This window comes from Paramormyrops kingsleyae, chromosome 1, assembly GCF_048594095.1.
Source record: "Paramormyrops kingsleyae isolate MSU_618 chromosome 1, PKINGS_0.4, whole genome shotgun sequence".
Taxonomy (NCBI): Eukaryota; Metazoa; Chordata; class Actinopteri; order Osteoglossiformes; family Mormyridae; genus Paramormyrops; species Paramormyrops kingsleyae.
This window is the reverse complement of record NC_132797.1, coordinates 60,336,192-60,361,922: the sequence shown is the minus strand read 5'-3', so window position 1 is coordinate 60,361,922 and position 25,731 is coordinate 60,336,192. Positions and strand designations below refer to the sequence as shown.

At 43.0% G+C, this 25,731-nt stretch overlaps 1 protein-coding gene across 17 annotated transcripts in view; it reads left to right on the top strand.

The window, feature by feature from the left end:
* The window catches only part of LOC111838546 (PTB domain-containing engulfment adapter protein 1-like), a 47,254-nt gene extending 21,871 nt beyond the window's left edge, over positions 1–25,383 (top strand). For 8 of the 17 annotated variants that reach the window (XM_023801624.2, XM_023801623.2, XM_023801620.2 and 5 more), the window contains 11 exons: positions 7,566–7,644; positions 12,547–12,608; positions 13,752–13,823; positions 15,264–15,362; positions 15,530–15,667; positions 15,748–15,864; positions 15,956–16,042; positions 16,144–16,314; positions 17,774–17,912; positions 18,190–18,290; positions 24,671–25,383. In XM_023801624.2, coding sequence (XP_023657392.1) covers positions 7,617–7,644; positions 12,547–12,608; positions 13,752–13,823; positions 15,264–15,362; positions 15,530–15,667; positions 15,748–15,864; positions 15,956–16,042; positions 16,144–16,314; positions 17,774–17,912; positions 18,190–18,290; positions 24,671–24,742 — 1,086 coding nt within the window. In that variant the 5' untranslated portion in view covers positions 7,566–7,616 and the 3' untranslated portion in view covers positions 24,743–25,383. Of the gene's footprint in view, positions 1–2,465; positions 6,642–7,565; positions 7,645–12,546; positions 12,609–13,751; positions 13,824–15,263; positions 15,363–15,529; positions 15,668–15,747; positions 15,865–15,955; positions 16,043–16,143; positions 16,315–17,773; positions 17,913–18,189; positions 18,291–24,670 lie in introns of those variants that run through there. The other 9 variants (XM_072716897.1, XM_072716931.1, XM_072716899.1 and 6 more) reach the window with 7 other exon arrangements.
* The last annotated feature ends 348 nt before the right edge of the window (positions 25,384–25,731 follow it).

Here is a 25,731-nt window from a genome sequence, read left to right as displayed (position 1 = left end):
GATTTGCATGAGACGCTGCTTTAAAAAAAATGATAAAAAAATACGGGACAAAACCCGTCCCGTATTGATTCAAAACGGGACGCGCAATTTCATTCTCAAATACGGGACGATTCCGTATTTTAAAGGACGGGTGGCAACCCTACTTGCAATGCAACACGAATGCTAGCACGTTGCTAAGTCAGGGTTAGGCAAATTTAGCTACACCAAAATCTACTTTTCTTCTGCTTTCCCTGTCGTTGTATTGTGGTCTTTAGACATTTAGTACGAAGATAAGTATAATATAGAACATGTAACTCATTTATATGTTTCAGATAAAGAAAGTGCTCTCAGATCGACTGAGCGGGAAATGACTAAAGAACCCTCTCCATTTATGAACATAAGACGAATTAGGAAGCCAAAACGACTGGATTTTGAAGAGGACACAGAAGAAGGAGCCCGTTCATTTTCTCACAACATTAAAAAGGTAATTTATCGGCTGTGCTGCTTTCAACTTAGTCCCTTGTAAAGTTTGTGTGAACAAGTGACTGAAAAATTGATGTTTCAGTATCTTCTGACAGTCATGTGTTTGGTACAAGTCAAAAAGTTTGGAAATTCAGTTTTCATATTTTAATAGATTCTGCTTAACTAAATATTTATGATCGAATTACTGGTTGGTGGAAAAGCCAGTTTTTTGTGCCCTGCTGAGATGGACTTGAACTTAAAAAGATGTTATACTGTATATTCCAATGTCCAATTGTGATTCCATTCCAATATTTAGGGTTAACATGAATCAGAACCCAGTGAATATGCACATACACAAAGTATTATAAAATAATGATTGTTTTAAAACAGTTTGTAATAGTTCCATTAAAAATGTTCCTTGCTTTTAGTTTCAGGTGTCAAATTCAAATTGTATCTGTGGTGTATTTGAAGGTAGAACTTGGAAGTGATGACAGCACTTGTATTTCATTGCTGGGAGACTGCTAAGGCCCAGAGGACTGCCAGTGGTATGGCTCGGGTGTTGCTGTTAGGCCTCTTCAGAGTAGATGTACTATTATGGTCCAATCTCACTGGAGGCAAGAATAAGATTGACCCAACAGCAGAAGAGCCCCTGGATAAAATAAAGCTCACAAAACACACTTCCTTCCACACTTCCAGCCAACCTTTGATTATATAGTGAAACACATTTGGAGAAGAGTGCTGCTCAGCGATGTTTTCTCCCCAAAGAGCCTCATGGTTAATATGTGCTCAGTTGAACTCAAAATTACAGAGATCTGCTATTTTTATGCACTTCTTTATTAAAACAATTAAATTTTCCTGAATATGAATATTGCATGAATGTCAATAATCAAAATATCATAAATTTTGTATTCTCTGTCACAGAAACTGTTCTAAAGCACCACCCAGATGCTAAATCTGGTGATGTGCGGAAGACCATCAGCACAAGAATTTGTGAACTGAGACACCAAATGAAGAATAAGATAATGGAGTCTACATCTACTGTACTGCAAACATCAGTATTGCGTAGTTGATTTTTCTGATTAATCAGAAGGATTCTGTCTTAAAAAAATGTTAATCAGGATATAAATTTGATAATTTCAGAGACAAATAATTTGTATAACTTTAATTACAGCATATTTCTGTAAAAAATCATTTTTAAATTATTTGACGTTTTAGCAATTGTTCTCAAAGTTTTGCTGAATGTCTGTTTTTCTAAAGATGTGTAAAGGTCTAAATAAATGTTTTTTAGAAACAGACTTGTGGCAGAAAGATTCTTATTTGTTAACTTTTAGGTTTTTTCTTTATTATATTTTAAATTGATTAATATATTAGAATTTTAGAATTAGAATTTAGTGATCAGTGGTCATTGTCAACACACCACAGCACACAGTGCGCAACAACGAAATGTGACCTCTGCATTTGACCCATATGTGACTTTCGTGACATAGCAGGGGGCAGCTAATTAAGCGCCCGGGGAGCAGTGCTTGGGGACGGTATCTTGCTCAGGGTACCTCAGTGGTGACTTGCTGGTGGGGGATTCGAACCTGCAATCTTTCAATTACAAGTGCGCTACCCTATATATTTGCATGTTGTATAGAATTTGATAATACACAACTTGAGACTTGTGACGACTTTTAAATATGTTCAAATGTAATGTATGAGGTTTAGTATGGAACTTGTCACATTGTTTCTAGGTTGAATGTTATAAGGAAAACATTGTTATGCAATAAATAACTGCAAATATATCATTAGATGTATGATGTGAAGTAGTTTATCAGTAATATATTTATATGATTCCTAATATATTTTGAAATATATTTGAGTAAATGTATTTTTCAAACTGCACATCATACATCTAACAATATACTGACTTAGCTATAGTGTAGCTGCAGATATATTAGATGTATAATATGAAATAATTTTAAAATATATTAACTCAAAATATATTTTAGAATATATGAGCGATTATATAAAGCAATTAGGGATGGCACGGTTCATGAAAAAAAACCGAACCGTTCGGTTCGCTTGTCTCGGTTCGGAGCATGCATGCGTCGCACGGTTCGACGGTTCATGACATGCGCAATGTAGCCTCGTGCCCCGTATGTGACGTCAGTGTGTTTCCCTTTCGCGCGAAAGAATAGTAATCGGTAGTCGGAGAAGATTTTGTTGCCCGAGTTGCCCCTGTGACGTAATTTCAACATGGCGACTTGGTTTGTTTGTAGTTTGTTTACCGATCGAAAAAAGAATATCGCTATGAATGTACTAAAATATTTTATAAAGCTTTTAATGTGGTTTGACTGGTTCGTGTTTCTTGTTTGTCTCTCGGAAAAATCTCCAATTCTCCATTTTCTCCATTTGGAAAACTCCAAATCTGCTAAAATATAAAGCAACAACACACAGCAACGTGTTCATGGAGGCAGCCATGTTTGTTCCGAGATGTGGGTAGCTCGAACGGGAGATTGTCGGACGTGATGTCACTCAACTCGGAATTTCCGAGTTCCGAGAGAAAAACGAACGCACCATATATGCACAGAGCGGTGTGACGTAGCTCCGGTAAAAGTTCAGCCAGCTAAGTAATTTCCGGTAGCCTTTCGTTTGCTGCGTTTAGCTCGTGTTTTCGGCGTTACCACCCTGTCTCTGAAGAAAACGTTTAAATTTCAGCCGACCGATAGCACAACATCTGAACGCTGTTGTGCGCCTTTGTTGTGTGACTTTATTTAATGTGCGGTTAGGCACTTTGTTAAAGAAAATTAAGTTATCTGTGACAAAGCACTCCAGCGAGTGTCATGCCTCGATCGTCCGCTCTTTCCGTGTGCCACGCCCCCTCGTTAACCCTTTGTGGATTCCCCGTGTTTACCAGCTGTTCCTGATTGTTGTCAAATTTGTCATTACTCCATTGTATTTAGTCCGCGTTTCCGTTTCTTTCTCCAGTCCGGTCATTATATTGTAATTCTGCTTTACCGCTCGTCTGTGTTCCTTTTGCTCATTAAACCCCGCATTCCCCCGATCCTAGGTCTCCTCGCCTCTGCTTCCCCGGTCAGCGTTGTAACAGTGAGCCTGCTTCCATGCTGCAATGTGAACATTGGCCATGTTCCTAAAAATTCTGTTTATTGCACAGTGTCTGACCAGTTTGATAAATGCAAGATATTCTGTAATATTGCAATCTTTGTGTGCTAAAAAGGCACATACATTCATGTAGATGGCAATACACGTTCTCCTTTTTTTGCCAAATAAATGAAAAGCATGTTGAAATCATCAATCAATCAATTATCAGTCTTTCCTCTTGCTGTATCAAAATCTCACCTAGCTTTCCTCAGAGATGGTCCCAATAATGTGCTCTAAGTCAAGTCAAATTCAGTTTATGCATGATTACATGATATAACTTTTTTAATACTGTATCCTAAATTGTGGATAATTAAGCTATATATCATATGCTGAAGTACATTTCTGGAGTGTTAAAGATTAAAAGAAAAAACAACAAGAACCGTACAGAACCGAAAACCGTGACCCTAAAACCGTGATACAAACCGAACCGTGGGTTTTGTGAACCGTGCCACCCCTAAAAGCAATATATTGCATTAAAATATATTGTTCATGTAAATCTCAATATATGAAAAGCGGCAATTGTTTATGTATTTTCCAATACATTATAATATATGAAAACATATATGTATTCAATACATTTTCTCATATATTATAGGAGTAGGCATATTTTTTTATTTTATTGAGATATTTTACTTTGTGGCATGAATACTGCAGTTTCTGAATACATTTCCATAACTTTAGTTGCATAGAAATGTTCAAATTGTTAGTATATGTCCAATGTTGTTAAGCAAAATATATTGAAATTTTCATATATTTAAATATATTTTTGTTTCGTAAGGGTCGTTTCCAGCTCGGGTCTGACTGGGGTCCAGATGTGGTCCCGGCGAGGGATGGCTTGTGCTAACTCCACAGAAATGCTGTCTTTGGGGTCTCTCTTGGTTTGTGCTGTTTTTCCCCTACTATCATGCAGTAGGCTTGAGACAGACACTCCACGTTACACCCTCTCCTGCCTGCATTCCTTCTTGTTTTGTTATTCACTCTACTTGGCTTCACAGCTCAGTTACAGGACTTTTTTCAGTCTGTTTCCACAAGTTGTTGTTTTATAGTTATTGTATGTGTAATATAAAAATGCTGTTTATGAAGGGCATGACTGTCCAGTTTATTTAAGCTCATCATTTATTTTTGGTTATGATTCTGCATATTCTGTTAAAAAGTTTGGGGGTCAGGGGCAGTCTTTGGTATTGCCTCGTGAGGGTTGGGATTTGAGAGTGCAGTCAGTGATGAGAACCCGCTGTGATAATGATAATGTGTGGTGTATCTCCGCTCTGTACCAGGGCTGTGGAGCTGGTAGTCTCCTTCTGGGGGAGGGGGAATTCTTACAAATGGTGTAGGGGGCTGTTTGACTTAGACTACAAGCTGCGTTGCTAATGACCTTTTGGGCTAGGGGTAGCCTGCAGCATTATTGGTTGTTGCCTGGTGCCTGTCCAATGATGATATTGGTAGCTAATTACACACTGCCCTGGCACGGTAGGGGTAACGCCGGCCACTATGCCCCCTGCCTTCATCTCGGGCTTGCGTTTAATGTTCCTGCTTCATTTTGATGAGGGACCTGCTGTGTTTCTAGGGAAACTGTAATGCCAGCCTTGGCATGCTGGCACTTATCACCATTAATGTCCTGGAGGGGTGGGGGGTTGCAATGAGAGAACATCAGTACGCAGCCTCAGGCTCCTCCATTCTGCAGCTCTGCGGAGTGCGTTGGTGAACACTTCTGTCCCGACAGTGTCAGGAGGGGCAAGCAGATACTTGTAGAGGGTGCTGGCCTTCGTGCTTATGCTCTTTACAGATACAGAAGTTAAGACACACATCAGTAAATGCTTAGGACCCTAACAGAGCTGAGCCTCTTTCACTTAATGTTAGCTGTTAACTTCATCGCTAAAACTGGGGGTTTGAGAGTATGCTGGCTGTCTCGCAGGCCTGTTCTCCCCTGGTCTTGGCTTCAGAGGCAGTGCTGCTCTTCCCCGTTGTTACTTCCGGATGAAGCTTTTTAGTCAGGCCATGAAATTCTTTCGCCTTTTTTGCCTTTATTGTAGGAAAATGGAAATGAGGATACTGTGTTTTATAGAAATGGCCAGTGAATCCTGGATGGCAGTTTAGTGTTTCTTCCCCCTGGGGGCTTTCTCTCTGACATGCAAAGGGGGCTGTTGGAGGGAAGCACTCATTTGCAGGGCCCAGATCACTAAACATCCATCAGCAGCTGAAAGGCTGACATTCCAGTTCGCATTTTGGGTGCCAGACTGCAGTCGATGGACGGTGGCTTATTTGGAGCTGTCACAGGGTGTGGCCTCAAACAGGATGGCCTCCAACTAGATGCAAAAAACACAGATGAGCATCATTGTCCCCGAGATGCGAAGCTGCATTAGAGGAGTAGGGAGGAATTATTTTAACATCCCGCCATCAAGCTCTGGGCCTTGATCCCAGGGCCCTGCATTGGTTAATCGGCTGCCATGCTTCTTGCTGACTCTGGATTCTGTCTTTGTTTTTACAGCATTTCCATGGAGTTGCATATTTTCCCCAAGTCCCCAGTGCACAATGCTGGAGGACTGCATTTTGAATTTATACCTTTTGGGGTTTTGTCTTTTCTTGTGCTCCGTTCTTGTTCCTGTCCAATCAGGAAAGTGGCAGCTAGCCTGTCAGTGAGTGATAAGTGACTTTGTGGCAAGATGCTCTTTCAAGGAAAATTGGTCTCCTGTTCATTTGCCTGAGGAAAGTAGCTGTGTATAACCAAAAAATCAGCCTCTGTGATTATTGCACAGTGCTGCAGAACTCAGGTCCCCATGGTACTAGGTGTGGGGTTCCTACTCCCCTGGTCCTGAAGATTTATGCCACAGTGACACCGCAGGCATCGCACTTTGGGGGAGATGTTTCGCTCCTGTTTACAGAAACTCCTTTGCGCTTCTTCAGTTCAAAGCATGGGTCTGTGTGAAAGGCACCATGTGTGTCATTAGCTCTGTCCTCTGGAGGATGCTGGGCATATCGCATGGCTGAATAGTCCTGTCTCTTGGGAAAGAGGCTCGGATGAAGATGGAATTTCATGAAAGGAGTACCCGCTCCTGCTAGTGAGGAAACTGTAATATATGGATATATACATGCTATCTATATGTGTAATAAATTAGAGTAAATGAGTGTGCTGAAATGTAAACTGCCATATGTTAATGCTTGCTCAGGTAGGTCTTTGCTACTGGCAGGAACTGTGTGCAGTGGAGTTAATTGTTTTTTGAGATCGGTGATTTATGAGACTGCCATTGATGGTCCTGTGGTTTATTAACAGAAGCCTACTAATTGACAGCCAATTATAAATTAACAAAACAGTGCCATTACCTGATCCTTCCCTAGTGTTAAAAGACCTAAAAAAATTTAAATGATGTTCAAAAGGGCCCCGAATAAAGTCTTGCATGGCTAACTTTCTTCAATGTGAGTATATCTTTCTAATGAAAGCTTGCATAAATTGCCTTGTATGATTGTTCTTGGAATGCAACAGTTTAGTGTCTGTGGTTCTTTATGTATTGTAAAGGTAACCATTAGATTTTTAATAAGGAAAGTGTCTGTGCCACCTGAAATGTAGAGGCTGCACCTTTGGAGATGTCACGCCGATCGACCCTGTGACCTGTCGGGGATCCAGCAGCATTGCCATTTTCCTCATTGTTAAAAAAGTGAATGACATTGTCCAATGGTAGAGGTGGCCCTGATAGACTTGTCCTCATTGGCTACCCCATGGCTCACTATGTTAGTCAAGAAGGACCAACAAACTTCTTCCCCTTATAAATATCTTCACTTTTTGTCCCCTAAAAGATTCTGGCAATCAGAACTGTTTATTCTAAAATGTGAGCTGATGTCCAGGCCCTCCCTGAGATTCTAACAACTACAGCAGCTACCCCATTTGCATGAACTAAAGATGAGTGTGTACTGGGAGCTGCCAGCCTTGTTCTGGGCCACTTGTGAAATGCTCCAGTCCCTAACTGCTGTTTTCCCTCCTACTGCAGGTGCTATAGCAGGTATCTGGGGCATCCAGAGGAGATGCAGAGACTGTGAGCATGAATCGGGCCTTCAACAGGAAGAAAGGTGTGTGCCCACGTGGCCTCTCCAAAGGCAGCATGGTTGTAGTGAGATTGCAACATCCCGCTCTGGGTTTCCTTTTGATGTACAGCATTGTCTGAAGGCCGCCCCACCATACTGTACTTCCCACCTTCTCATCTCTCAGCCAGGCGGTGCAGACTGTCAGTGGTGCGAGCTCAGTCCTTTTCATGATGGGCATTAGGGGATGCGGTTTTTTGGCATAAGCTGCATCGCTTTGTTGTTTTTAATGTGTAATGTCTCCCCACCTTGTGGGTGGGTGTTTTGCTGGATCAGTGTGATCCCTGGGGCCCCATGTGTCTGTACATGGCGCCTGGCTCCTCCCTTCTGTGATATAATGGACAGACATGGTAGGCATTCTGTAGTCCTGCCTCTGAGAGACTGGCATTTGTAATGGAATAGCTGCATGAGATAAATAGTCCATGGGATGTTGAAAAGCTGGAGGAAAATACTAAATAGGCCCAATTAAGGACTGTGAGGCCTGTTGTTCACACTGCTCCCTGCTGTGCTCTACCTTGTATGCAGTTGTTGTTCTTTATAAAATGGCTCTTCTATTCTGTATGGAGAGAGTGTTATAGCAGGTTGAGCTTTCTGATTAGGATTTTTCCTTTTCCCATATGACATGATAATGGAGTTGTCAATATATTGAACAGCACTTTTTAAGGATGTTTTCCCCAGGATGGTGCAATTTACTTTGCTCTTTTTCTGATCAATGCTCCTGTAGCACTGTGCTATGCATGATCAGCTGGATATACAACAGAATGAGTAGATAATGCATAGGTTGCTCCCAGCCAGACCTGCTTCCAGCCAGGCACGTTTTCAGCTGGTGTCAGCACTGGCAATCGCTGATCTCTCAGAGAACTCCCCCCATACCTCCAGCTGTTCAGGGGAGACGCAGGGAGTGGGATGCAGGAGGCCTCTAGCACCTAAACACCCATGTGCATTTCGTGTTGCGGTGCTTAGGACAGAGATACACTGCTGTGTTTCTGTGCCAGGACAGGCCAGCACAGACACCCATGGCGTGCATTACCAGCATGCTCTGTGATAAAGGTCACGGTAGCATGTCTGTAATGTTTTGGGGAAATGCCTTCACTGTTGTGCCCCATGAAGGTCAACTAGACAGCAGCTGCTTTGAGAGAAAGATCAGGCAATGAAGAAGCTGTGAGAGCAGTGAAAGCCAGATCCGTGTGAGATATTGTCACCTGCCCTGCTGAAAATGCCACATTCAGCACTACAACCCTCATAAATACACGATAATAAAACCCACCTGCTGATTATGTCTGCTACAGCAGTGTTTTGATAGTTCTGATTAATTTGTTAATTCTGTACTCTTTATGCATTCTAGAAGAAAAATAAAACTTTTGCAGGCTAAAATTCCCATTCTTTACCAATCAGACTTTGTAGAATAGGGCTAAGACTAACTGGAATATGGAGAGAGCCATCCTCTCCGCTGTCTCTATGAGAGCTGACCCTCTATGCCTGTCCCACAAGAGCCATCCTCTCCACTATCCCAGTGAGAACCGTTCCTCTCCATTGTCCCCGTGAGAGTCGTCCCTTTCCACCTGGCCCCCGTGAAAGCCATCCTCTCCACCTGTCTCCGCGAGAGCTGTCCCTCTTTGCCATCCTCATAAGAGCCACCCCTCTCCACCTGTCCCCGCAAGAGTTGTCCCTCTTTGGCGTCCTCATAAGAGCCACCCCTCTCCACCTGTCCCAGCGAGAGCTGTCCCTCTTTGCCATCCACAAAAGAGCCATCCCTCTCTACCTGTCCCTATGAGAGCTCCCCCTGTCCTCATGAGAGCCATCCCTCTCTGCCCGTTCCCATAAGAGCTGTCTTGTCTGCCTGTCCCCACGAGAACCATCCTTTCTTTATGTTGTGCACAGGGTGTGGCCTTATTGTATACTGCTTGGTCTCATTAAATTCTGCCCCCTCTTCTCTCATGTGTTTCTTTATGGTTAGGCTGGTAAATAGCACAGTGCCCTTCTGCAGGGACATAGTCTTTCTCTCAAACAGAATGCTGTGTTAAATTGCTGATTGTCAAATTGTTTTGAGCCTCCACACTGAAGTTCTGGTGACCTTTCACATTTTATGTTGAGGGACACTGGCTCAATTTACTGGAGACAATGTCTGCTCTATAGTTTTCGCTCCCCTTACCTCGCTGGTTATGGTTATATGGGCACCCCCACAATCATTCTCATGTGCAGCTGCTCTGGCCCTCGTCTCTCCTCATGGTCAAGTGAGCACAGCAGCCTGGAAGGCGCTGCGCTTCTCCTCTCAGCTGGCCATGATTTGTGAAAAGCTGAGGCATCGTGGAGCTTAGCTCCCTCTGCTAAGCTGTCAAATGGCAGCATCAATGGCTGTGAGAAAATTTAAGGACAGCTATGATTTCATGTTTTATCATTCCTTGAAAGAATAATTAACATTAGTTTCCAAATTTGACCTTTAAGACAGTCAGTCATTCTAGGCAGCAGCTGACAGTAGTAAAGGTGAGGGTTGCTGACCTTTGCTGTGCTGGAAAATACCACAGCAGTGCAGATGGATTAGCATAAGTGAAGCGTATCTCCAGAACATAATTAAGCATAAAACAAGGTACCGTGAATTTCATCCTGACAGTTCCATTTCAGATGCCAAACAAGGATGCTTCAAGGCATGGTACATGTTCTTTCCCTTTATTGAGGTATAGGATCACACATGTACATATGACAGAGCTTAAATTCCAGGTGGCCTGACACAAAGCCTAGCCTGGTACGAGAGGTGACATTGGCCTAAGCACCAAAGGGGGGTTGGTGACCCACACTATTAAACACACACATACCACAGATAACAAGGGAGGCCAGTACTCCAAGTTTTATTGCCCAAAGATTTAGGGACCTCCGGACAGCAGAGTGGACCTCAAGGATAGGGGTCCTTCGACTTGGCACGCAACCCCCTCCCCATACATCCTGCTTTACATACCACTCACCCAACACCCTAAAGAAAGTTTCTTCTAAGTCAGCTTTTGTATACACCCTGTGCGTTCTGGCTACTAAGCTCTGAAACCTCAAACTCACCTGAAATATCGCGAGACTCTCTCTCATCGGCCGTGAGGGGAGCTTTGCTACCGATCGTTTACATTACCTGGTGATGCAGCTCGCTGGACGAACCTTCTAACCCAGGTTACTAAGTGATACTGGTAATTAGTGAATCCCACGTAAGTCTCACATTAACAGACTCACGGGGATTCCACAATTGTGTTTGGAGGAACCAACCATTCGGCATAACAAATAATTAATAATCATCGTTAAATAATAATTAAGTAAAATTTAATTAATTTCAAAACATATTGGTGGAGATATTAAAATTTACCTGAGCTAGTAATTCCTACAGAGGTTTGATTGCAAGTACCTTCCTTTGAGTGCAATGCTGGCCTGAAAGTGGAGAGCTCGCCCAGATGCATTATGACTCCTGTTTCTGGGGCCGGTTCTTCATGCCCTGTCATTCTGAATGAACTAGCAAAGGTTCCCCTGTAGTTCGGAATCCCTTGTGCTTTATATATAGGTCTTAACTGCAGTTTTTCACAGTGAGTGTTAAGGCACACAACATGTAATGAGCTGGGCAAGCCTGTGGCTGTAACCTTAGCACACGTGTCGTATGTGTTTCTGTTATCCTGTGATGTCTGGATTCTTACGCATGTGAATGTGTGTATGGGTCCTTCACCATCATCTCAGACATCTCACGGTATCTGAAGAAGTGCAATTACACAGAAAGAGAATGAGGAGTGCAATTACTCTAAAAGAGATGGTACCCTATGAGGGGGGTCCTAAGGAAAACACTCAATGCCCTATGTCGTCCTTTTGATTGTCTGATTAACCGCCTTTCATGTTTTTACAGTTGACAGTCTCTTGAAAACCTGTGTGTGGGTGTGCCATTCAGGAATATAGTGTAGAATGTCTTAGCCCTTATTGCTGAATGTACCCCGTTCTGAAATGTCTCTCTGACCCTCTGAAATAATATCTATTGATGTTGCAACAGCATCAGCGAAAATCGCCACTCAATATAAGATTCTAACAGGTCTAAATGCTGTTCAGCCAAATAGTTACTTCAATATTAGTTTAAATACTAGAACTCATAACCATAGCTGGAAATTAGTGGGAGAATATTTTAAAATGAATTTGAGAAAGCACTTCTTTACACAGCGTGTAGTTGGAGTATGGAATAGACTTCCTGTTAGTGTAGTGCAAGCTAAAACCTTGGGTTCCTTTAAATCACAGCTAGATAAGATTTTAACAACTCTGAGCTATTAGTTGAGTTCTCCCCAAACGAGCTTGATGGGCCAAATGGCCTCCTCTCGTTTGTAAATTTCTTATGTTTTTATATTTTCAGTAGTGACACTTTATTCATTCCCATGGGGAAATCTGTTTTTTTTTCACGCATTCCACATTGCTCTCCATGAGAGACACAAGGACACACACACAGGCACAGAAAGACACTGTACATACAGGTGAGAGAAAGCTTTTCGGTCAGAGCAAAGGATCAGTTATTGTCCGGCAACCCTCATGTAGCTGGTTATGGGCCTTGCTCAAGGGCTCAAACATTACATGATTACTCTGTATCTGGATCTGAACCCACAACCTTCTGATCATGGGCATCAGGCCAACATATGATAGTGGCATTTTTATCAGGGTTATAATTAATTTCAGCAATTTTTTTGGGATAACTGATCTTTTTAATGTGCTGCTCTGAGCTAGAATGGTGCCCAGCTGCTGTTAATCAGCACAAGGGTCAGGAGTCTCTGTCCTGTCTGTGAGCCCAAGTTGCCCCTTGAGAGGCTTGGCATGCTTTTGAAGTAGCCCATCTTTATATGTCCAGTGTTGTCTCGTCCACTTCCCTGACCAGGATGCCATTTCTTCCAGATAAGTCATGGATGCACACTCCAGATGCCCTGGCAAAGCACCACATTGCCTACTACACCAAGGTAATTCCTTCAGCGCCTCCAGGGACTGGGTAGTGTGTCACAAGTGTCTTAAAGCCTCTTGACATTTATTATTTGTTCTATTTTTGAATTTATTTTCTTGGTGTACAGATTAAGCTGCAGATACTTAAAACTATAGCTTGGTATGACCTGGTTCGCCCCCCCCCCCCAAGTCATGCAGGAGTAGGCCACAGAGACCCACAATGATGTGGCTTATTTACCCTGGCGTCCTTCCTGTTGTGAAAGATGTCCGCACCATATCCCTTGTGTGTTCTGTACACTCTGTTATGCTCCGGGTACTGTGAAGAACCATGAATCTGACATCACAGCAGGTGTCACTGGTCTTTTTCCCCATAAGTCCTCTTCCCCATGAGTTCCTGCTGAGTAGAACAAGCTTCATTAGGTACACTTGACAAGTACCAGATAGAACCCACTTTAATAGGCACACCTGGTTAGTACTGGTCAGGACCCACTTGTGTCTCCAGAACCATGTGTTGTTCACAGAAGCTTTCCCGCATGCCACTGTTGCACTGAGCTGTTATTTTTGCCCGTTTGACATTCCTGTTAGCTTCGAAAGTCTGACCATTCTCGCCTGACCGCTCTCATTAACAATGTGTTTTCACAGACAAAATTGCTACTGCGTGGATGGTCATCATGCTGTTTTCTTCAAATACAACTCTGTAGGAGGAGGGTGACTAGACACTGCACCAGGGAGGCTGTTTCTGGCACCAAAAATTACATTATGTTTAAAATCACTTAAATCTGGCTTTTTACCCATTCTGATGCAGCCTCTTGGCCCTATGTACTGTACAGTATGTGCTGCACTACCCAATAAACTGGCCTACGAGTGTAGGTTTAAACAACTCTGACTGGCACTGCTAGATTCTGCTGCTTTGCTCTGTGGTTGTTTCTCTGAATAGTATAATATTACCTGTTGCTGATGGCAGCTTTATACATCATGTGGCCGTTTCCTGTAAAGGAACTGCAGCTCAGCTCAGTTTTTGGAAGTATCATCAGAGATCCTGGCACACCGAGTTGGGATGTCCTGTGTTTGCAGGTTCCTGAGGAGGGAATAATCCCCCCCCCCCCCCCATGAAGGAGCTCAAAACTGCTGCTAACTGCCTGCTCCTTTCACATCCTCCACAGTTCCTTGGGCAGACAGAGGTTGACCAGCCAAAGGGCACAGAGGTGGTTAAGGATGCAGTTCGAAAGCTCAAGGTAAGTTCAAGATGGCCTCCTCTGGGAGTAAGATGAAAGCCTGCTCAGTTTTGATTGGCTATGAATGCATAAATGTTAAAACCGCCTTATTCTTTATATGCAAACAAAGGTTTGTTAAAGCAGTGTTTTAAAATCTACTTAGTTAGGGTGACCAGATAATCCATGTCATCCCGGACACCTTGAGCTACTTCAGGTTTTACAAACTACCTTAAAACCGAAAGGCTCCTGTGCTTGGTTAAATAGTTCAGTTCTTCTTGTGCTTTGACAGGTTTGTTTCTTTGACTGAAAGACTCATCCAGCTGTTTCACATTAACATTAGTGACACGTGCATGATTATAGGAGACTGACCAATCAGCACACAGCAAGAACTCGGTACTTAAGTGAAATGCAGGTCCTTTTAAATGAAATGGTAGGTTACAAATCCTGACCTAGCTCAAAGTGTCCGGGATGACATGGATTATCTGGTCACCCTAACTTAGTGCTCCTGGGTTTGTTTGGTCAGTTTGGGTCATTCTGAAAAGCAAGGAGTGTGTTTATCTGCTGTGCTCAAAGGATTGAGGTCACCTCAGAAATAGAGATGTACCTGGGAACATTTTAGCAAGCCTGCAATGATGACAGACAGCTTGCTTGGTGAGTTGGACACCCTGAATGCTGCCATGGGCTTTCCACACAGGACATCAGATAGATAGCAATAAGCCCATAGATAGTAGAACTACCTTCTGTTACTGCTATGATTCCTATCAGATGTAAGGACTCGCAAATGTATCATGATGGTGCTGGTGGACGTCACATGGCCGCTTTATGCTAAAGAGATAGCATTGATAGCTGTGCTGTGAGCGGCCCGTGTATGAAAAGAGTCGACAGAATGTCATTATTTTTACCCTCTACAGCTGAGCTCATGGACTGGATTTTGGACATCTTTGATGCTTTGTGTATAGTGTCCTTTAACAAGTGCATGCCGTCTTGCAGAGTTGTTGAGGAGGAAATTATCATCACATTAAGCAGCCTGAGTGTGAATTTAGTGCCTTGGCTATAGGAAGAGTGTAGCTACCTCATGCTATTCAACACGGACCAGAGGGGGGCACTCTAGATGCACCTCTGTTCGCTCTCCATGGTGCGCCATCCATCTTCATCCCTCGCTTCTGCTGTCATTCCCTTTGTTCTTAGCTTGCTTCCCCATTTTCTTTCTTGTTATCCCCACCTCCTGTCTGATGCCTCCTGCCCATCTTCTTTGTGGAAAATCCCCCCTTAATACGCTGTTTTCAGAAAGGTGAGCTTTTAAAGTAATTCTGGGAGACGCAGCAGTTGTCTTTTTAATTTCTTATTTTGTGGATGACTGTTGTGCAGTTGGCCAAAGCGGCGAATTTCAGCCAGCACAAACCGGATAATCCTCTTTAATGACTAATCCTCTTCATTTACTGGATGCTTGTCCTACTACAGTTTCAAAGGCACATCAAGAAATCTGAGGGCCAGAAAATACCTAAAGTGGAATTACAAATCTCAATTTATGGAGTAAAAATATTAGATCCCAAAACAAAAGTAAGTTTTACTTGCTTAATATTTAAGTCTTGCATGCTTGATTTCTGTGAAGAACACACACAAACACACACAAACATAATTATATACACCACAGCATAATCTGTATGTTTTACTGACCATTATTTTAGATTAACCCTAACTAACGGGCTGCTTCAATGCTCTTCCAGGATGTGCAGCACAACTGCCAGCTGCACAGGATATCATTTTGTGCTGATGACAAAACCGACAAGAGGATATTCACCTTCATCTGCAAGGACTCTGAGTCCAACAAACATCTCTGTTACGTGTTCGACAGTGAGAAATGCGTAAGTGGCTGTCATGGTCATAAGGTGTTCATCATGTCTTGCTCGCTGTGTGTTTGCTCCACTGTTGTGTGTCATCACAGGCTGAGGAGATCACTCTGACCATCGGCCAGGCCTTCGAGCTGGCCTACAAGAAGTTTCTGGAGTCTGGGGGGAAGGATGTAGAGACGAGGAAACAGATCGGAAGCCTGCAGAGAAGAGTAGGGGCATGTAATATTGCCCTGAGTTGGACTGCACCGTGGACGTCTGTTGCTGGGTAACACCTTTCTATTTTGTCCTTTTTTTCCACAGATACAAGAACTAGAGACAGAAAACTCTGAGTTGAAAAAGCAGCTTCAGAGTCTTCAGGAGCAGCTGATGTTTGCTCAGGTGTCCTCAGTATGTGTGGGGAAGAGTGACGGTCTGCATTTCCGTTCGCTCGCAGGGCTCACTAACCCATCTGTTATCTCTCCTAAATGCACTGTCTGCTCTTTTTACAGCTTTTGCACCTAAACCCTACTAACGACGCATTTGTGCTGGAAAGGCCCTCGTTGCTGTGGTGGTGCCACAGCCGACCATTGCTGTCCTGTTTAGAGATGTCATCTGTCACGCTCACTCCCCTGGGCTCTCCAGACTCCAGCCTGAGCAGGGAGCCACTCGCCATGCCTCCCGTAACTCCCATCTCTGTCCATTTGTGCACTTCAGCCCATAGGTATGGTGGCCGAGAGAGCTCAACACGCTGCAACTTCAAGAAAACACATGCAAACATAAAAAAACACAACAAATTAAGAAAACGTCTCCATCAGTTTGACAACACAGGCGCTGCAAATACGGAAACGCGCTGCAAACACAGGAATGTGCAGCAAACACAAAAAACGCGCTGCAAACACAAAAAACGTGCTGCAAGCACAAAAAAAGCGCTGCAAATAGCAGGCACCACAACGGAAATGTTTCAGGGGGACCTCAAAAAGTGACGAACCCATCTGGGAGCTGATTATTTGTTCAGTGGCTTTTGGTCAGAGCAGAGGTGTTGTGCGTGAACTAAAAGGTGTTTTTTTTTTTTAACAACCTGATCATACGATTCATTGGTCTTTTGGATATTATTAGACTAATCTGACGAATCACACACTTAACTGTGGAACGTTATTAATTTAATTGCCAATAAATATCTAAATAAATATATGCAAATAAATGACAAAATTCTGCAGTGCTTCATTAATGGTTAAAATCAGGTCAAAATTCATTATAGATTGATGGAAAAAAATATATTTTACAATTTATTCAGACCCCTTAATAATAATGAACAACGGAATACAAATAAAGCATGCTAAAATCCGTAACATTGTTATTTTTATTTTTTTTTTTTCCAGATCAAAATGTATTGTCCGTTCTGTGGCTTTCAGCGGCCAACTTTGCACAAATTTTGTAGCTCATGTGGGCGAAATGTTAGTTTTGTCATGGAGAATGCCCCTAAACCTGCAGGTGAGTACCAGGTGTCATGCCAGGCTGTGCCCAGAGGTAATATGAACAAATAATCAGCTCCCAGATGGGTTCGTCACTTTTTAAGGTCCCCCTGAAACATTTCCATTGTGGTGCCTGCTATTTGCAGCGCTTTTTTTGTGTTTGCAGCACGTTTTTTGTGTTTGCAGCGCGTTTTTTGTGTTTGCTGCGCGTTCGTGTGTTTGCAGCGCGTTTCCGTATTTGCAGCGCCTGTGTTGTCAAACTGATGGAGACGTTTTCTTAATTTGTTGTGTTTTTTTTATGTTTGCATGTGTTTTCTTGAAGTTGCAGCACGTTGAGCTCTCTCGGCCACCGTACATAGGGGCCCCCAGGTCGCCTGGCTATGGGAGGGAAACCGCAATCGGTGACCCAACACGTGCAACGTGCACAGTTAAGCTTCAATTGGCCAGGATGTGCAATGGTGGAGTTTTACTGGTTTTCTCTGTAGGTTTGTTTCAACAAGCTGCCTCCCCCAGCAGAGTGCTCCAGAGCCTGCTGACTATTCCGTGTCACAGTCGCATGTCATAGGCGTGTTCAAAAAGGACAGCATGTACGCCTGCCTGTGTTCACGGTGTTGGAGTAAGCCCCTTTCAGGGTGTCCCCTCACGCATGTGTCTTCTGTTCCTGTAGGCAGGCTGTATCTCTCCCAATTCTCCCTCCACTGATATTTTTGACATGGTGCCCTTCTCCTCTGGCACCATCCTGGCTCCAGTACCTGCCAGCAATGGTATGAAGGCAGCCAAGCTTCAAGAAAGGTCCTCTAAGCCCTGTGAGTGTGTACCAGGTCCCATGTGTCAGAGATTCTTGCTTGTTTAAAGCAACAGCTGTGAACCACACATCCCACATTTTTTTCTCAGTTCAGTCACCGTACTGTTTATTATTCAATATTATTATTCATTTTTATTGTTCATCATTATTTTTCATTTTCATCTACTTTCCCTGTCAATGCATAGGGACCAAAGTTGGCCACTGAGGTAGAATATTTGATAGTGTTTCTTTCCCAGCATTTGTGAAACCAAGGCTGTTCCTGGGCTTTGTTTTTCCAGATTCAGGGAAGGACCTTTTTGGAGCTGAGCCCTTTGACCCTTTCATATGTGAAGCGTCAGACTTCCCTCCAGATATTCAGTCCAAGCTGGATGAGATGCAGGTGACGCACCATTGATTGTGGTTGGTTTGTTGTTGGGTAGCTCAGTGTGAAAGCTTGCAGGATGGTAATATGTGACATGAAACTGCTGGCTGTCGGCCTCTAACATTCTCAGCCTGCTGGCATGAGATGAAACAGTGAGCTCTAGTCTATACAGCAGAATAACTCCACACTGAATGGATCTGCTGTTTAAACAGCATGATTTGCTGTGAGTAAGATGTCTGTCAGTCTGCTTTCTCTCCCGCTTTCTTGCTCATCCTCCTGATCATGTCTTTCTTCTGCTCTCTTTCCCTGCCAGCGGCAGAGATGGTTTGTACATGTTTATTTCTCTTGAATAAAGCTAGTGGACTATTAGCTATCGTCACTGATCGTCACTGAATGTTTCAGCACTTATGTCTTCACTTTGGTGCTTCTTTCACCCATTTGTGTTTGTTTGTTTATAAAGTGCTTAATGATTAGGTCCCAAACCTCTCATTAAAGAGGCAGTCTGGTATATACATTTTGCATTATTGGATAGTGTTTTATGAAATGTTTGTTTTCATACTACTAACCTGCATGGTCACTGTACAACAAGTTCCCAGTCTCTCCTCTGTCCTGCGCTGCCTTTGGACCATTACTGGGCTGTTACTGAGCCATCATTGGGCCCTCACTGAGCCATGGCTCAGGAGAATTGCAGGATTGGGCTGCTCATGTGCATTTCTGTTATGCTATTATTAAGACTGACTCTGCTGTAAAATGTCATTGTGCCCTGTTACTGTCCCCCGTGTCTTGTCACTATCATTATCCTCTCTACACATTTTTCTGTCTTTGTGTTCTACTGTATGCAAGAGCTATCACATGAACTCCTCACTGACTGAGCAAAATGCAGACAGGGTCCATTGACAGCTTCTGCTGTATGTTAATACTGTTTTTCATAAAGAACATAAGAACATAAGAACTATACAAACGAGAGGAGGCCATTCGGCCCATCGAGCTCGCTTGGGGAGAACTTAACTAATAGCTCAGAGTTGTTAAAATCTTATCTAGCTCTGATTTAAAGGAACCCAAGGATTCAGCTTGCACTACGTTATCAGGAAGACTATTCCATACTCTGACTACACGCTGTGTAAAGAAGTGCTTCCTTAAATCCAGTTTGAAATGTTCTCCCGCTAATTTCCACCTATGGCTACGAGTTCTTGTATTGGAACTAATGCTGAAGTAACTATTCGGTTGAACAGCATCCAAACCTGTTAGAATCTTATAGACCTGGATCATGTCCCCCCTCAGTCTCCTTTGCTTGAGGCTGAACAGATTTAGCTCAAATAACCTTTCCTCGTATGACATTCCTCTAAGACCAGGAATCCATTCTTGTGGCCCTACGCTGCACCTTTTCTAAGGCCGCTATGTCCTTTTTAAGATATGGTGACCAAACCTGTACACAATATTCTAGGTGAGGTCTCACCAAGGAATTGTATAATCTTAGCATTACCTCCCTTGACTTAAACTCCACACACCTGGAGATATACCCCAACATCCTATTGGCCTTTTTTATTGCTTCCCCGCACTGGCGAGAATGAGACATGGAAGCATCAACATACACACCAAGGTCTTTCTCATAATCAGCTACCTTTATTTCAGTAGGTCCCATAAAATACCTGTACTTTATATTTCTGCTCCCTACATGGAGTACCTTACATTTGTCTATGTTAAATTTCATCTGCCAGGTGTCAGCCCAGTCACTAATTAAATTAAGATCCCGCTGTAGCTGCTGAGCCGCTAGTTCAGTATCTGCTACACCACCCACCTTGGTGTCATCTGCAAATTTCACCAGTTTACTGTATGTATTGGTGTCTATATCATTTATGTAAATTAGGAACAAAAGTGGTCCTAAAATTGAACCCTGCGGTACCCCACTATGAACGCAGGCCCACTGTGACATTGAGCCTCTTATAACTACTCGCTGCTTCCTATCCGTTAACCAGTTATCAATCCAGGTCGCTACAGTTCCTAAAATACCTGTTGCTTTGAGTTTAAGTGAGAACCTCTTGTGGGGAACAACATCAAAAGCCCTTTGGAAATCTAAGTAGATGACATCATAGGCCTTCTTATCATCAACTTCCTGAGTAGCTTCCTCAAAAAACTCCAACAGATTTGTTAAACAGGATCTACCTCTCCTAAATCCATGCTGGCTATCCCTCAAAATGTTATTTGAGTCCAGGTAATCTACCATTTTCTCTTTGATTATAGCCTCCATAACTTTACCAGTTATACAAGTTAGACTGATTGGCCTATAGTTTGACAAATTACTTCTATCCCCTTTTTTGAAAATGGGCGTTATGTTGGCATGCTTCCAATCAGAAGGTACCACACCTTCAGATAAGGATTTTTGAAACAGTAATGTTAAGGGTCGGCAAATAATATCCCTCATCTCTTTTAACACTATAGGTAAGATGCCATCAGGGCCCTGTGATTTATTTATTTTGAGCTTAGCTAGGCTTTGCAAAACATCAGCTTCAGTTATATATATATTAGTTATAGACGATGTTGGATTAGTAATAAGAACTGGTAAGTTACTAGTGTCCTCAACAGTGAATACCCGTGCAAAACTATCATTGAACTCATTTACTATGTCAATGTCGTTTTCAATTATAAGACCCTTACTATCCTGCAGATTAGTAATTTCAGCTTTTAGAGCTCTTTTAGAGTTAAAATACTGGAAGAAACTTTTAACGTCATCCTTAGCCTCCAATGCGATCTTCCTTTCGACATTCCTTTTAGCTCGTCTAATGTCATTTTTTAATTCAGCCTGTAGATTTAGATACTCTTGCTTTATTATGTCATCATCAGTTATTTTCCATCTCTGGAACAAAGCCCTTTTCCTCCTTACTTTATACTTTATTTCCCTATTAAACCACCTAGGTTGCAATTTCCTAGATTTATTCTTGCTGGAAACAGGTATGAAGTCCTCTTGCACTTGCAATAATGTGCTTTTAAAAAATTCCCATGCCTCCTCAACAGTTTTGTTATTTAACTCCATCCAGTTCACAGTTTCTAGTTTTAATCTCATACAATTGAAGTTAGCCTTCCTAACATTATATATTTTTGATTTGGACTTTGCTCTTCGGGCACTAAACTTAACCTCAAATTTAACCATGTTATGATCGCTACTGTCAAGTGGTTCTAAAACGTCTAATTTACCAATCCTGTCCTGGTTATTAGACAAAACAAGATCAAGAATGGCATCTCCCCTGGTAGGGGTGTTAACAAACTGAGTAAAAAAACAATCCTGTACTAATTCCACCATCTCAAGTTCATTTTCAGAAGAGCCAGCAACAATGTCCCACTGCATCCCCGGTAGATTAAAATCACCCATAACTACCACATCATTTGTATTGCTCATAATCCTAATATCACTGTATAACAATCTGCTTTCTTCAGCAGCTACATTGGGTGCTCTGTAACAAACACCGACAATTAGGCTATTTGAGTTTGTAGCATCTAATTTTACCCATATAGCTTCCGTATTTTTACTTATATCAGTAAGCTCCCTTGCCTGCAAGTTTTCCTTTACATATACTGCAACACCACCTCCCTTCTTACCTATACGGTCTTTACGGAACAATGTGTAACCATCCATATTATATTCTTGTCCATCCTTATCACTCAACCACGTTTCAGTTATTGCTATAATATCATAAGAGTCTGATGAGATAAGAGCCTCTAAATCATGAATTTTATTCCTAATACTCCTGGCGTTTAAATACAGACAACAAAGGGTAGGCCTATTCCAGTGCCTACTTATAATATGATTTTTTGGGGCTTTCCGTTTCCCCCCAGTTACATACTTAACTAACCTCCCTGCCCCCCCAGTCCCTAGTTTAAACATTCCTCAACTACTCTACAAATACGCCTTCCCAGTACACTGGTTCCCCTCCGGTTCAGATGCAACCCATCCAGCTTGAACAGGTCCCACCTGTTCCAGAAGGTCCTCCAGTGCCCCATAAACCTAAACCCCTCTTTCCTACACCATCCTTTTAGCCACGCATTTAATCTCCTTATCTCAGCTAACTTAGCCTGACTTGCGCGTGGCACGGGGAGTATTTCAGAAAATACCACCATGGACGTTCTGCTTCTAAGCTTATTGGCGACTTCTATAAATTTATCCTGCAGAACAGCCCTTCTACCCTTGCCTATGTCGTTGGTGCCAACATGCACCACGACAACTGGATCCACCCCAGCTGGGGCCATAAGCTTGTCTACACGATCTTGAAGGTCTCCTACCTGGACACCAGGCAGGCAAGACACCGTACGGGACCCTCTATCACGCGTGCACACATAACTGTCTACTCCCCTAATAATTGAATCCCCCACTACCACAACCTCCCTTTTTCTGGGGGGAGGGGGCTCCTCAGTGCCCAAGGGCCCACCTGCTTCCCCAGTCCCTTCCGGCTCTAAAGCTGGAAGCACCTGAAACCTGTTAGACACAGACACCTCAGGTGATGCCTCCTCTGTAACATGTGTACGCCTTTTCCTGCGTCTACGACCTACGGTCACCCAGCTCTCTCGACCTCTCTGCTCTTCATTCTCCCTCCCCCCCGCTAGTGGCGTACACACCATCTCCCTAAACGGCGTATCAACTAGCTCATCTAACTCACTGTTGCATTGGATGAGAGCCAGTTGCTCCTCAAGGTCGCAAACCTTGACCATGAGTGAGTCCACTAGCTTACATCGCTCGCAGATGAAGTCCGACTGGACACTAACGTCCAGAAGGGCAAACATCTTGCAAACGCAACACTGAGCCGGCCCCATAATTAACTAACTTACTATGACCCGTACTCCCAGCCCAGTAAATTTATATAGTGTATTTAACTATAAAGATTAATTTGCGTAACAATAAATGCAGTAACGTGCAGAGTACACTAAAATAAGTTATTACTTGTGTTAAAACGGAACTTAATTATTATTTCATTTAAAATTTTAAACCTGATAAATGTATTACTACTTACCAGAAGAACCTCTGCCTGAACCAAGTATGAACTAAAAACAAGGCGAAATCGAAGTTGCTCTTGGGAGGTCGAAAAACCACAAAAACCCCCTCACAGCAGGCTACTGCCGGAGCGGGAAAAAAGTGGAAAATGTCCTCCCGGCCCCGACTGGCGACCGAGCAAAGCTCAGGAGCAACTGTCCTTTTCCGGCGCCGGGTAGCGATACCGACGTTAGATATTATTAGTTATAATCGCCCCGACGGGGGTTTGTTACGGAGTTTAAACGCGGACAGAAAAACGCCGCTCACGCGACACCCGCAGCTCTCTGTCGGTAATAATCGCGCTGTTAATTAACAGACACGACAGACAAGCACTCACGCCGACCGAAATAAGAACAATAAATAGAAATAAACAGCCACCCACGTAAACAGGTAAAGCACACAAACACTCAAAACACTCCAAAAAACAATCCCAAACAATCGCTGCAGCTCAACACCACTGGTGGTCTGGCCTATGGTCTATGTGTATCGTCTGTGTCATTGTCTGGCTTTGCATGTATGGTACGTGTGTCATAATTTGGCCCTGCGTGTATGGTATGTGTGTCATGGTGTGTCCTTGTATGTACAGTATGTGTCATGGTCTGGCCCTGCATGTACAGCACATCTGTCTGGAATGTGCCCAGTACGTGTGTCCAGCCATCTCTCTAACTTGAGAGAACCAGGGGCTCTGTGTTGCTGATGTGAGGCAATGTCCACATTTTCAGGCAAGTTGGGTATTTTTTGGACTTTTACTTGAAAAAGTTTTACACTTTAAACACAATCTTACTCATCCGCCTCATACAACATAGTGATAATAAATAAGAAAACAAGACCAACACCACTCTCTCGCAGCAATCCCAGCTCAGCGTCAGTAGTAGTAAAAGAACATAAAGTTTCTATGCCTCAGGCTCTGTGGTCCCCAGGTGTGTGTGTGCGTGTGTGTGCGTGTGTGTGCGAGCGGGTGTACCTATCCTTATGGGGACATAATGTCCCCATAACGTGATAAATATCCGTTTTTTTTCCCCTTATGGGGACCAGTTTCCTGGTCCCCATAAGGGAAAACTCTATTTTATAAAAATCGGTGACTGCTATGAAAAAACTAAAAATGCAGAAACTCTTTTATTTTGTTAGGTTACTTATGGTTATGGTTAGGGCAGGGTAGGGGTTAAGGTTGTCATAGTTAGCGTTAGCATTTTTCCCATTGAAATGAATGAGCGGCCCCCATAAGGATATGTTTATCCTACGTGTGTGTGTGTGTGTGTGTGTGTGTGTGTGTGCGCGCTCGTACGTGCACGTGCGCACATGTGCATGCATATGCATGTTGCTTTGATCTGTCCTGGGCCCAAAGTCGTTGACAGCCACTTTGTGGTTTATTTCACAGGAGGGGTTCAAAATGGGACTGACCCTGGCAGGCGCCATGTTTTCCCTTGACCCCCTGGACAGTCGCAGCTGATGTCAAGGAGGTGATGCTTGTTGTGGTATGCAGCTGTGAACATCTCTGTCTCAAAGTGCCAAAAGTGGACCTCAGTGCTGAGCCATCCGCCTATTATGTCTTTCACATTTAAATCCCACTCACATGTAATCAAATTAGAGAAGTACTATTTTTTTTAACTGTAATAGAGTATTTTTTAGACCAGTCAGGTTCGAAGTGTGTAAATACAAGAGTCAGTATTGAATTAAGATTTTTTTCTTTCCAAGTGTATATATCCATTATTTTCTTACTTTCTGAAAATGTGAGATGATCCTTCCTGTAACATATCGAACATAAAAACCAGGGAGCTCCTTGACTTCTTTCCTCTTGTTTACCTTCACTCCCTGCTTAGCTTGGTCATGATACAGTAATGTGTAAAACAGGTATTTTTAATTGACCTTATGGTGTTGTTCTAGTTGCATTTTTAACACAACATTAATATAATGTAACTGCATAATTTTTATATGTGTTTGTACTGCTATTTCAGTTCCCATCATATAGTTTCGTGTTAGCTCAAGTAGCAGAAGGCTCTTGAGCATCCACAGCCCATGTAACTGTTCTGATGCAGACACAGTACCCTTTGCCTTTGTGTTGTGATATTAAAGAACCAACCTTCATCCTCGGCCGACCTCTCCTGCTTCTTCACATTTGTTGATTGGTTACCCCTTTCTCTTCTTGGGTTTTGCTTAACCCCTCCAATCTCCTCAGAGGATTCATAGCTATGATGTTGAATTGTCTTCACCCTCTGTAATAGTGGGTTTTCTGCATTCTCGGTAGTCTGGGCTCCAGAGTACCACGTGTGGCATGAATTGCTGTTGGGTTTTGCTGATCTACTCCTTGTATTATTTGGTGGGGTGGAGGTCAGTACCCGTGCTGTTAGGGATGCCATATGCAGCACTTTCTGTTGTGAGGTAACCCTCTGTGTGCCTGAATTCATGCTGGACTCCCTAGATTCCCAGTGATCATATCCA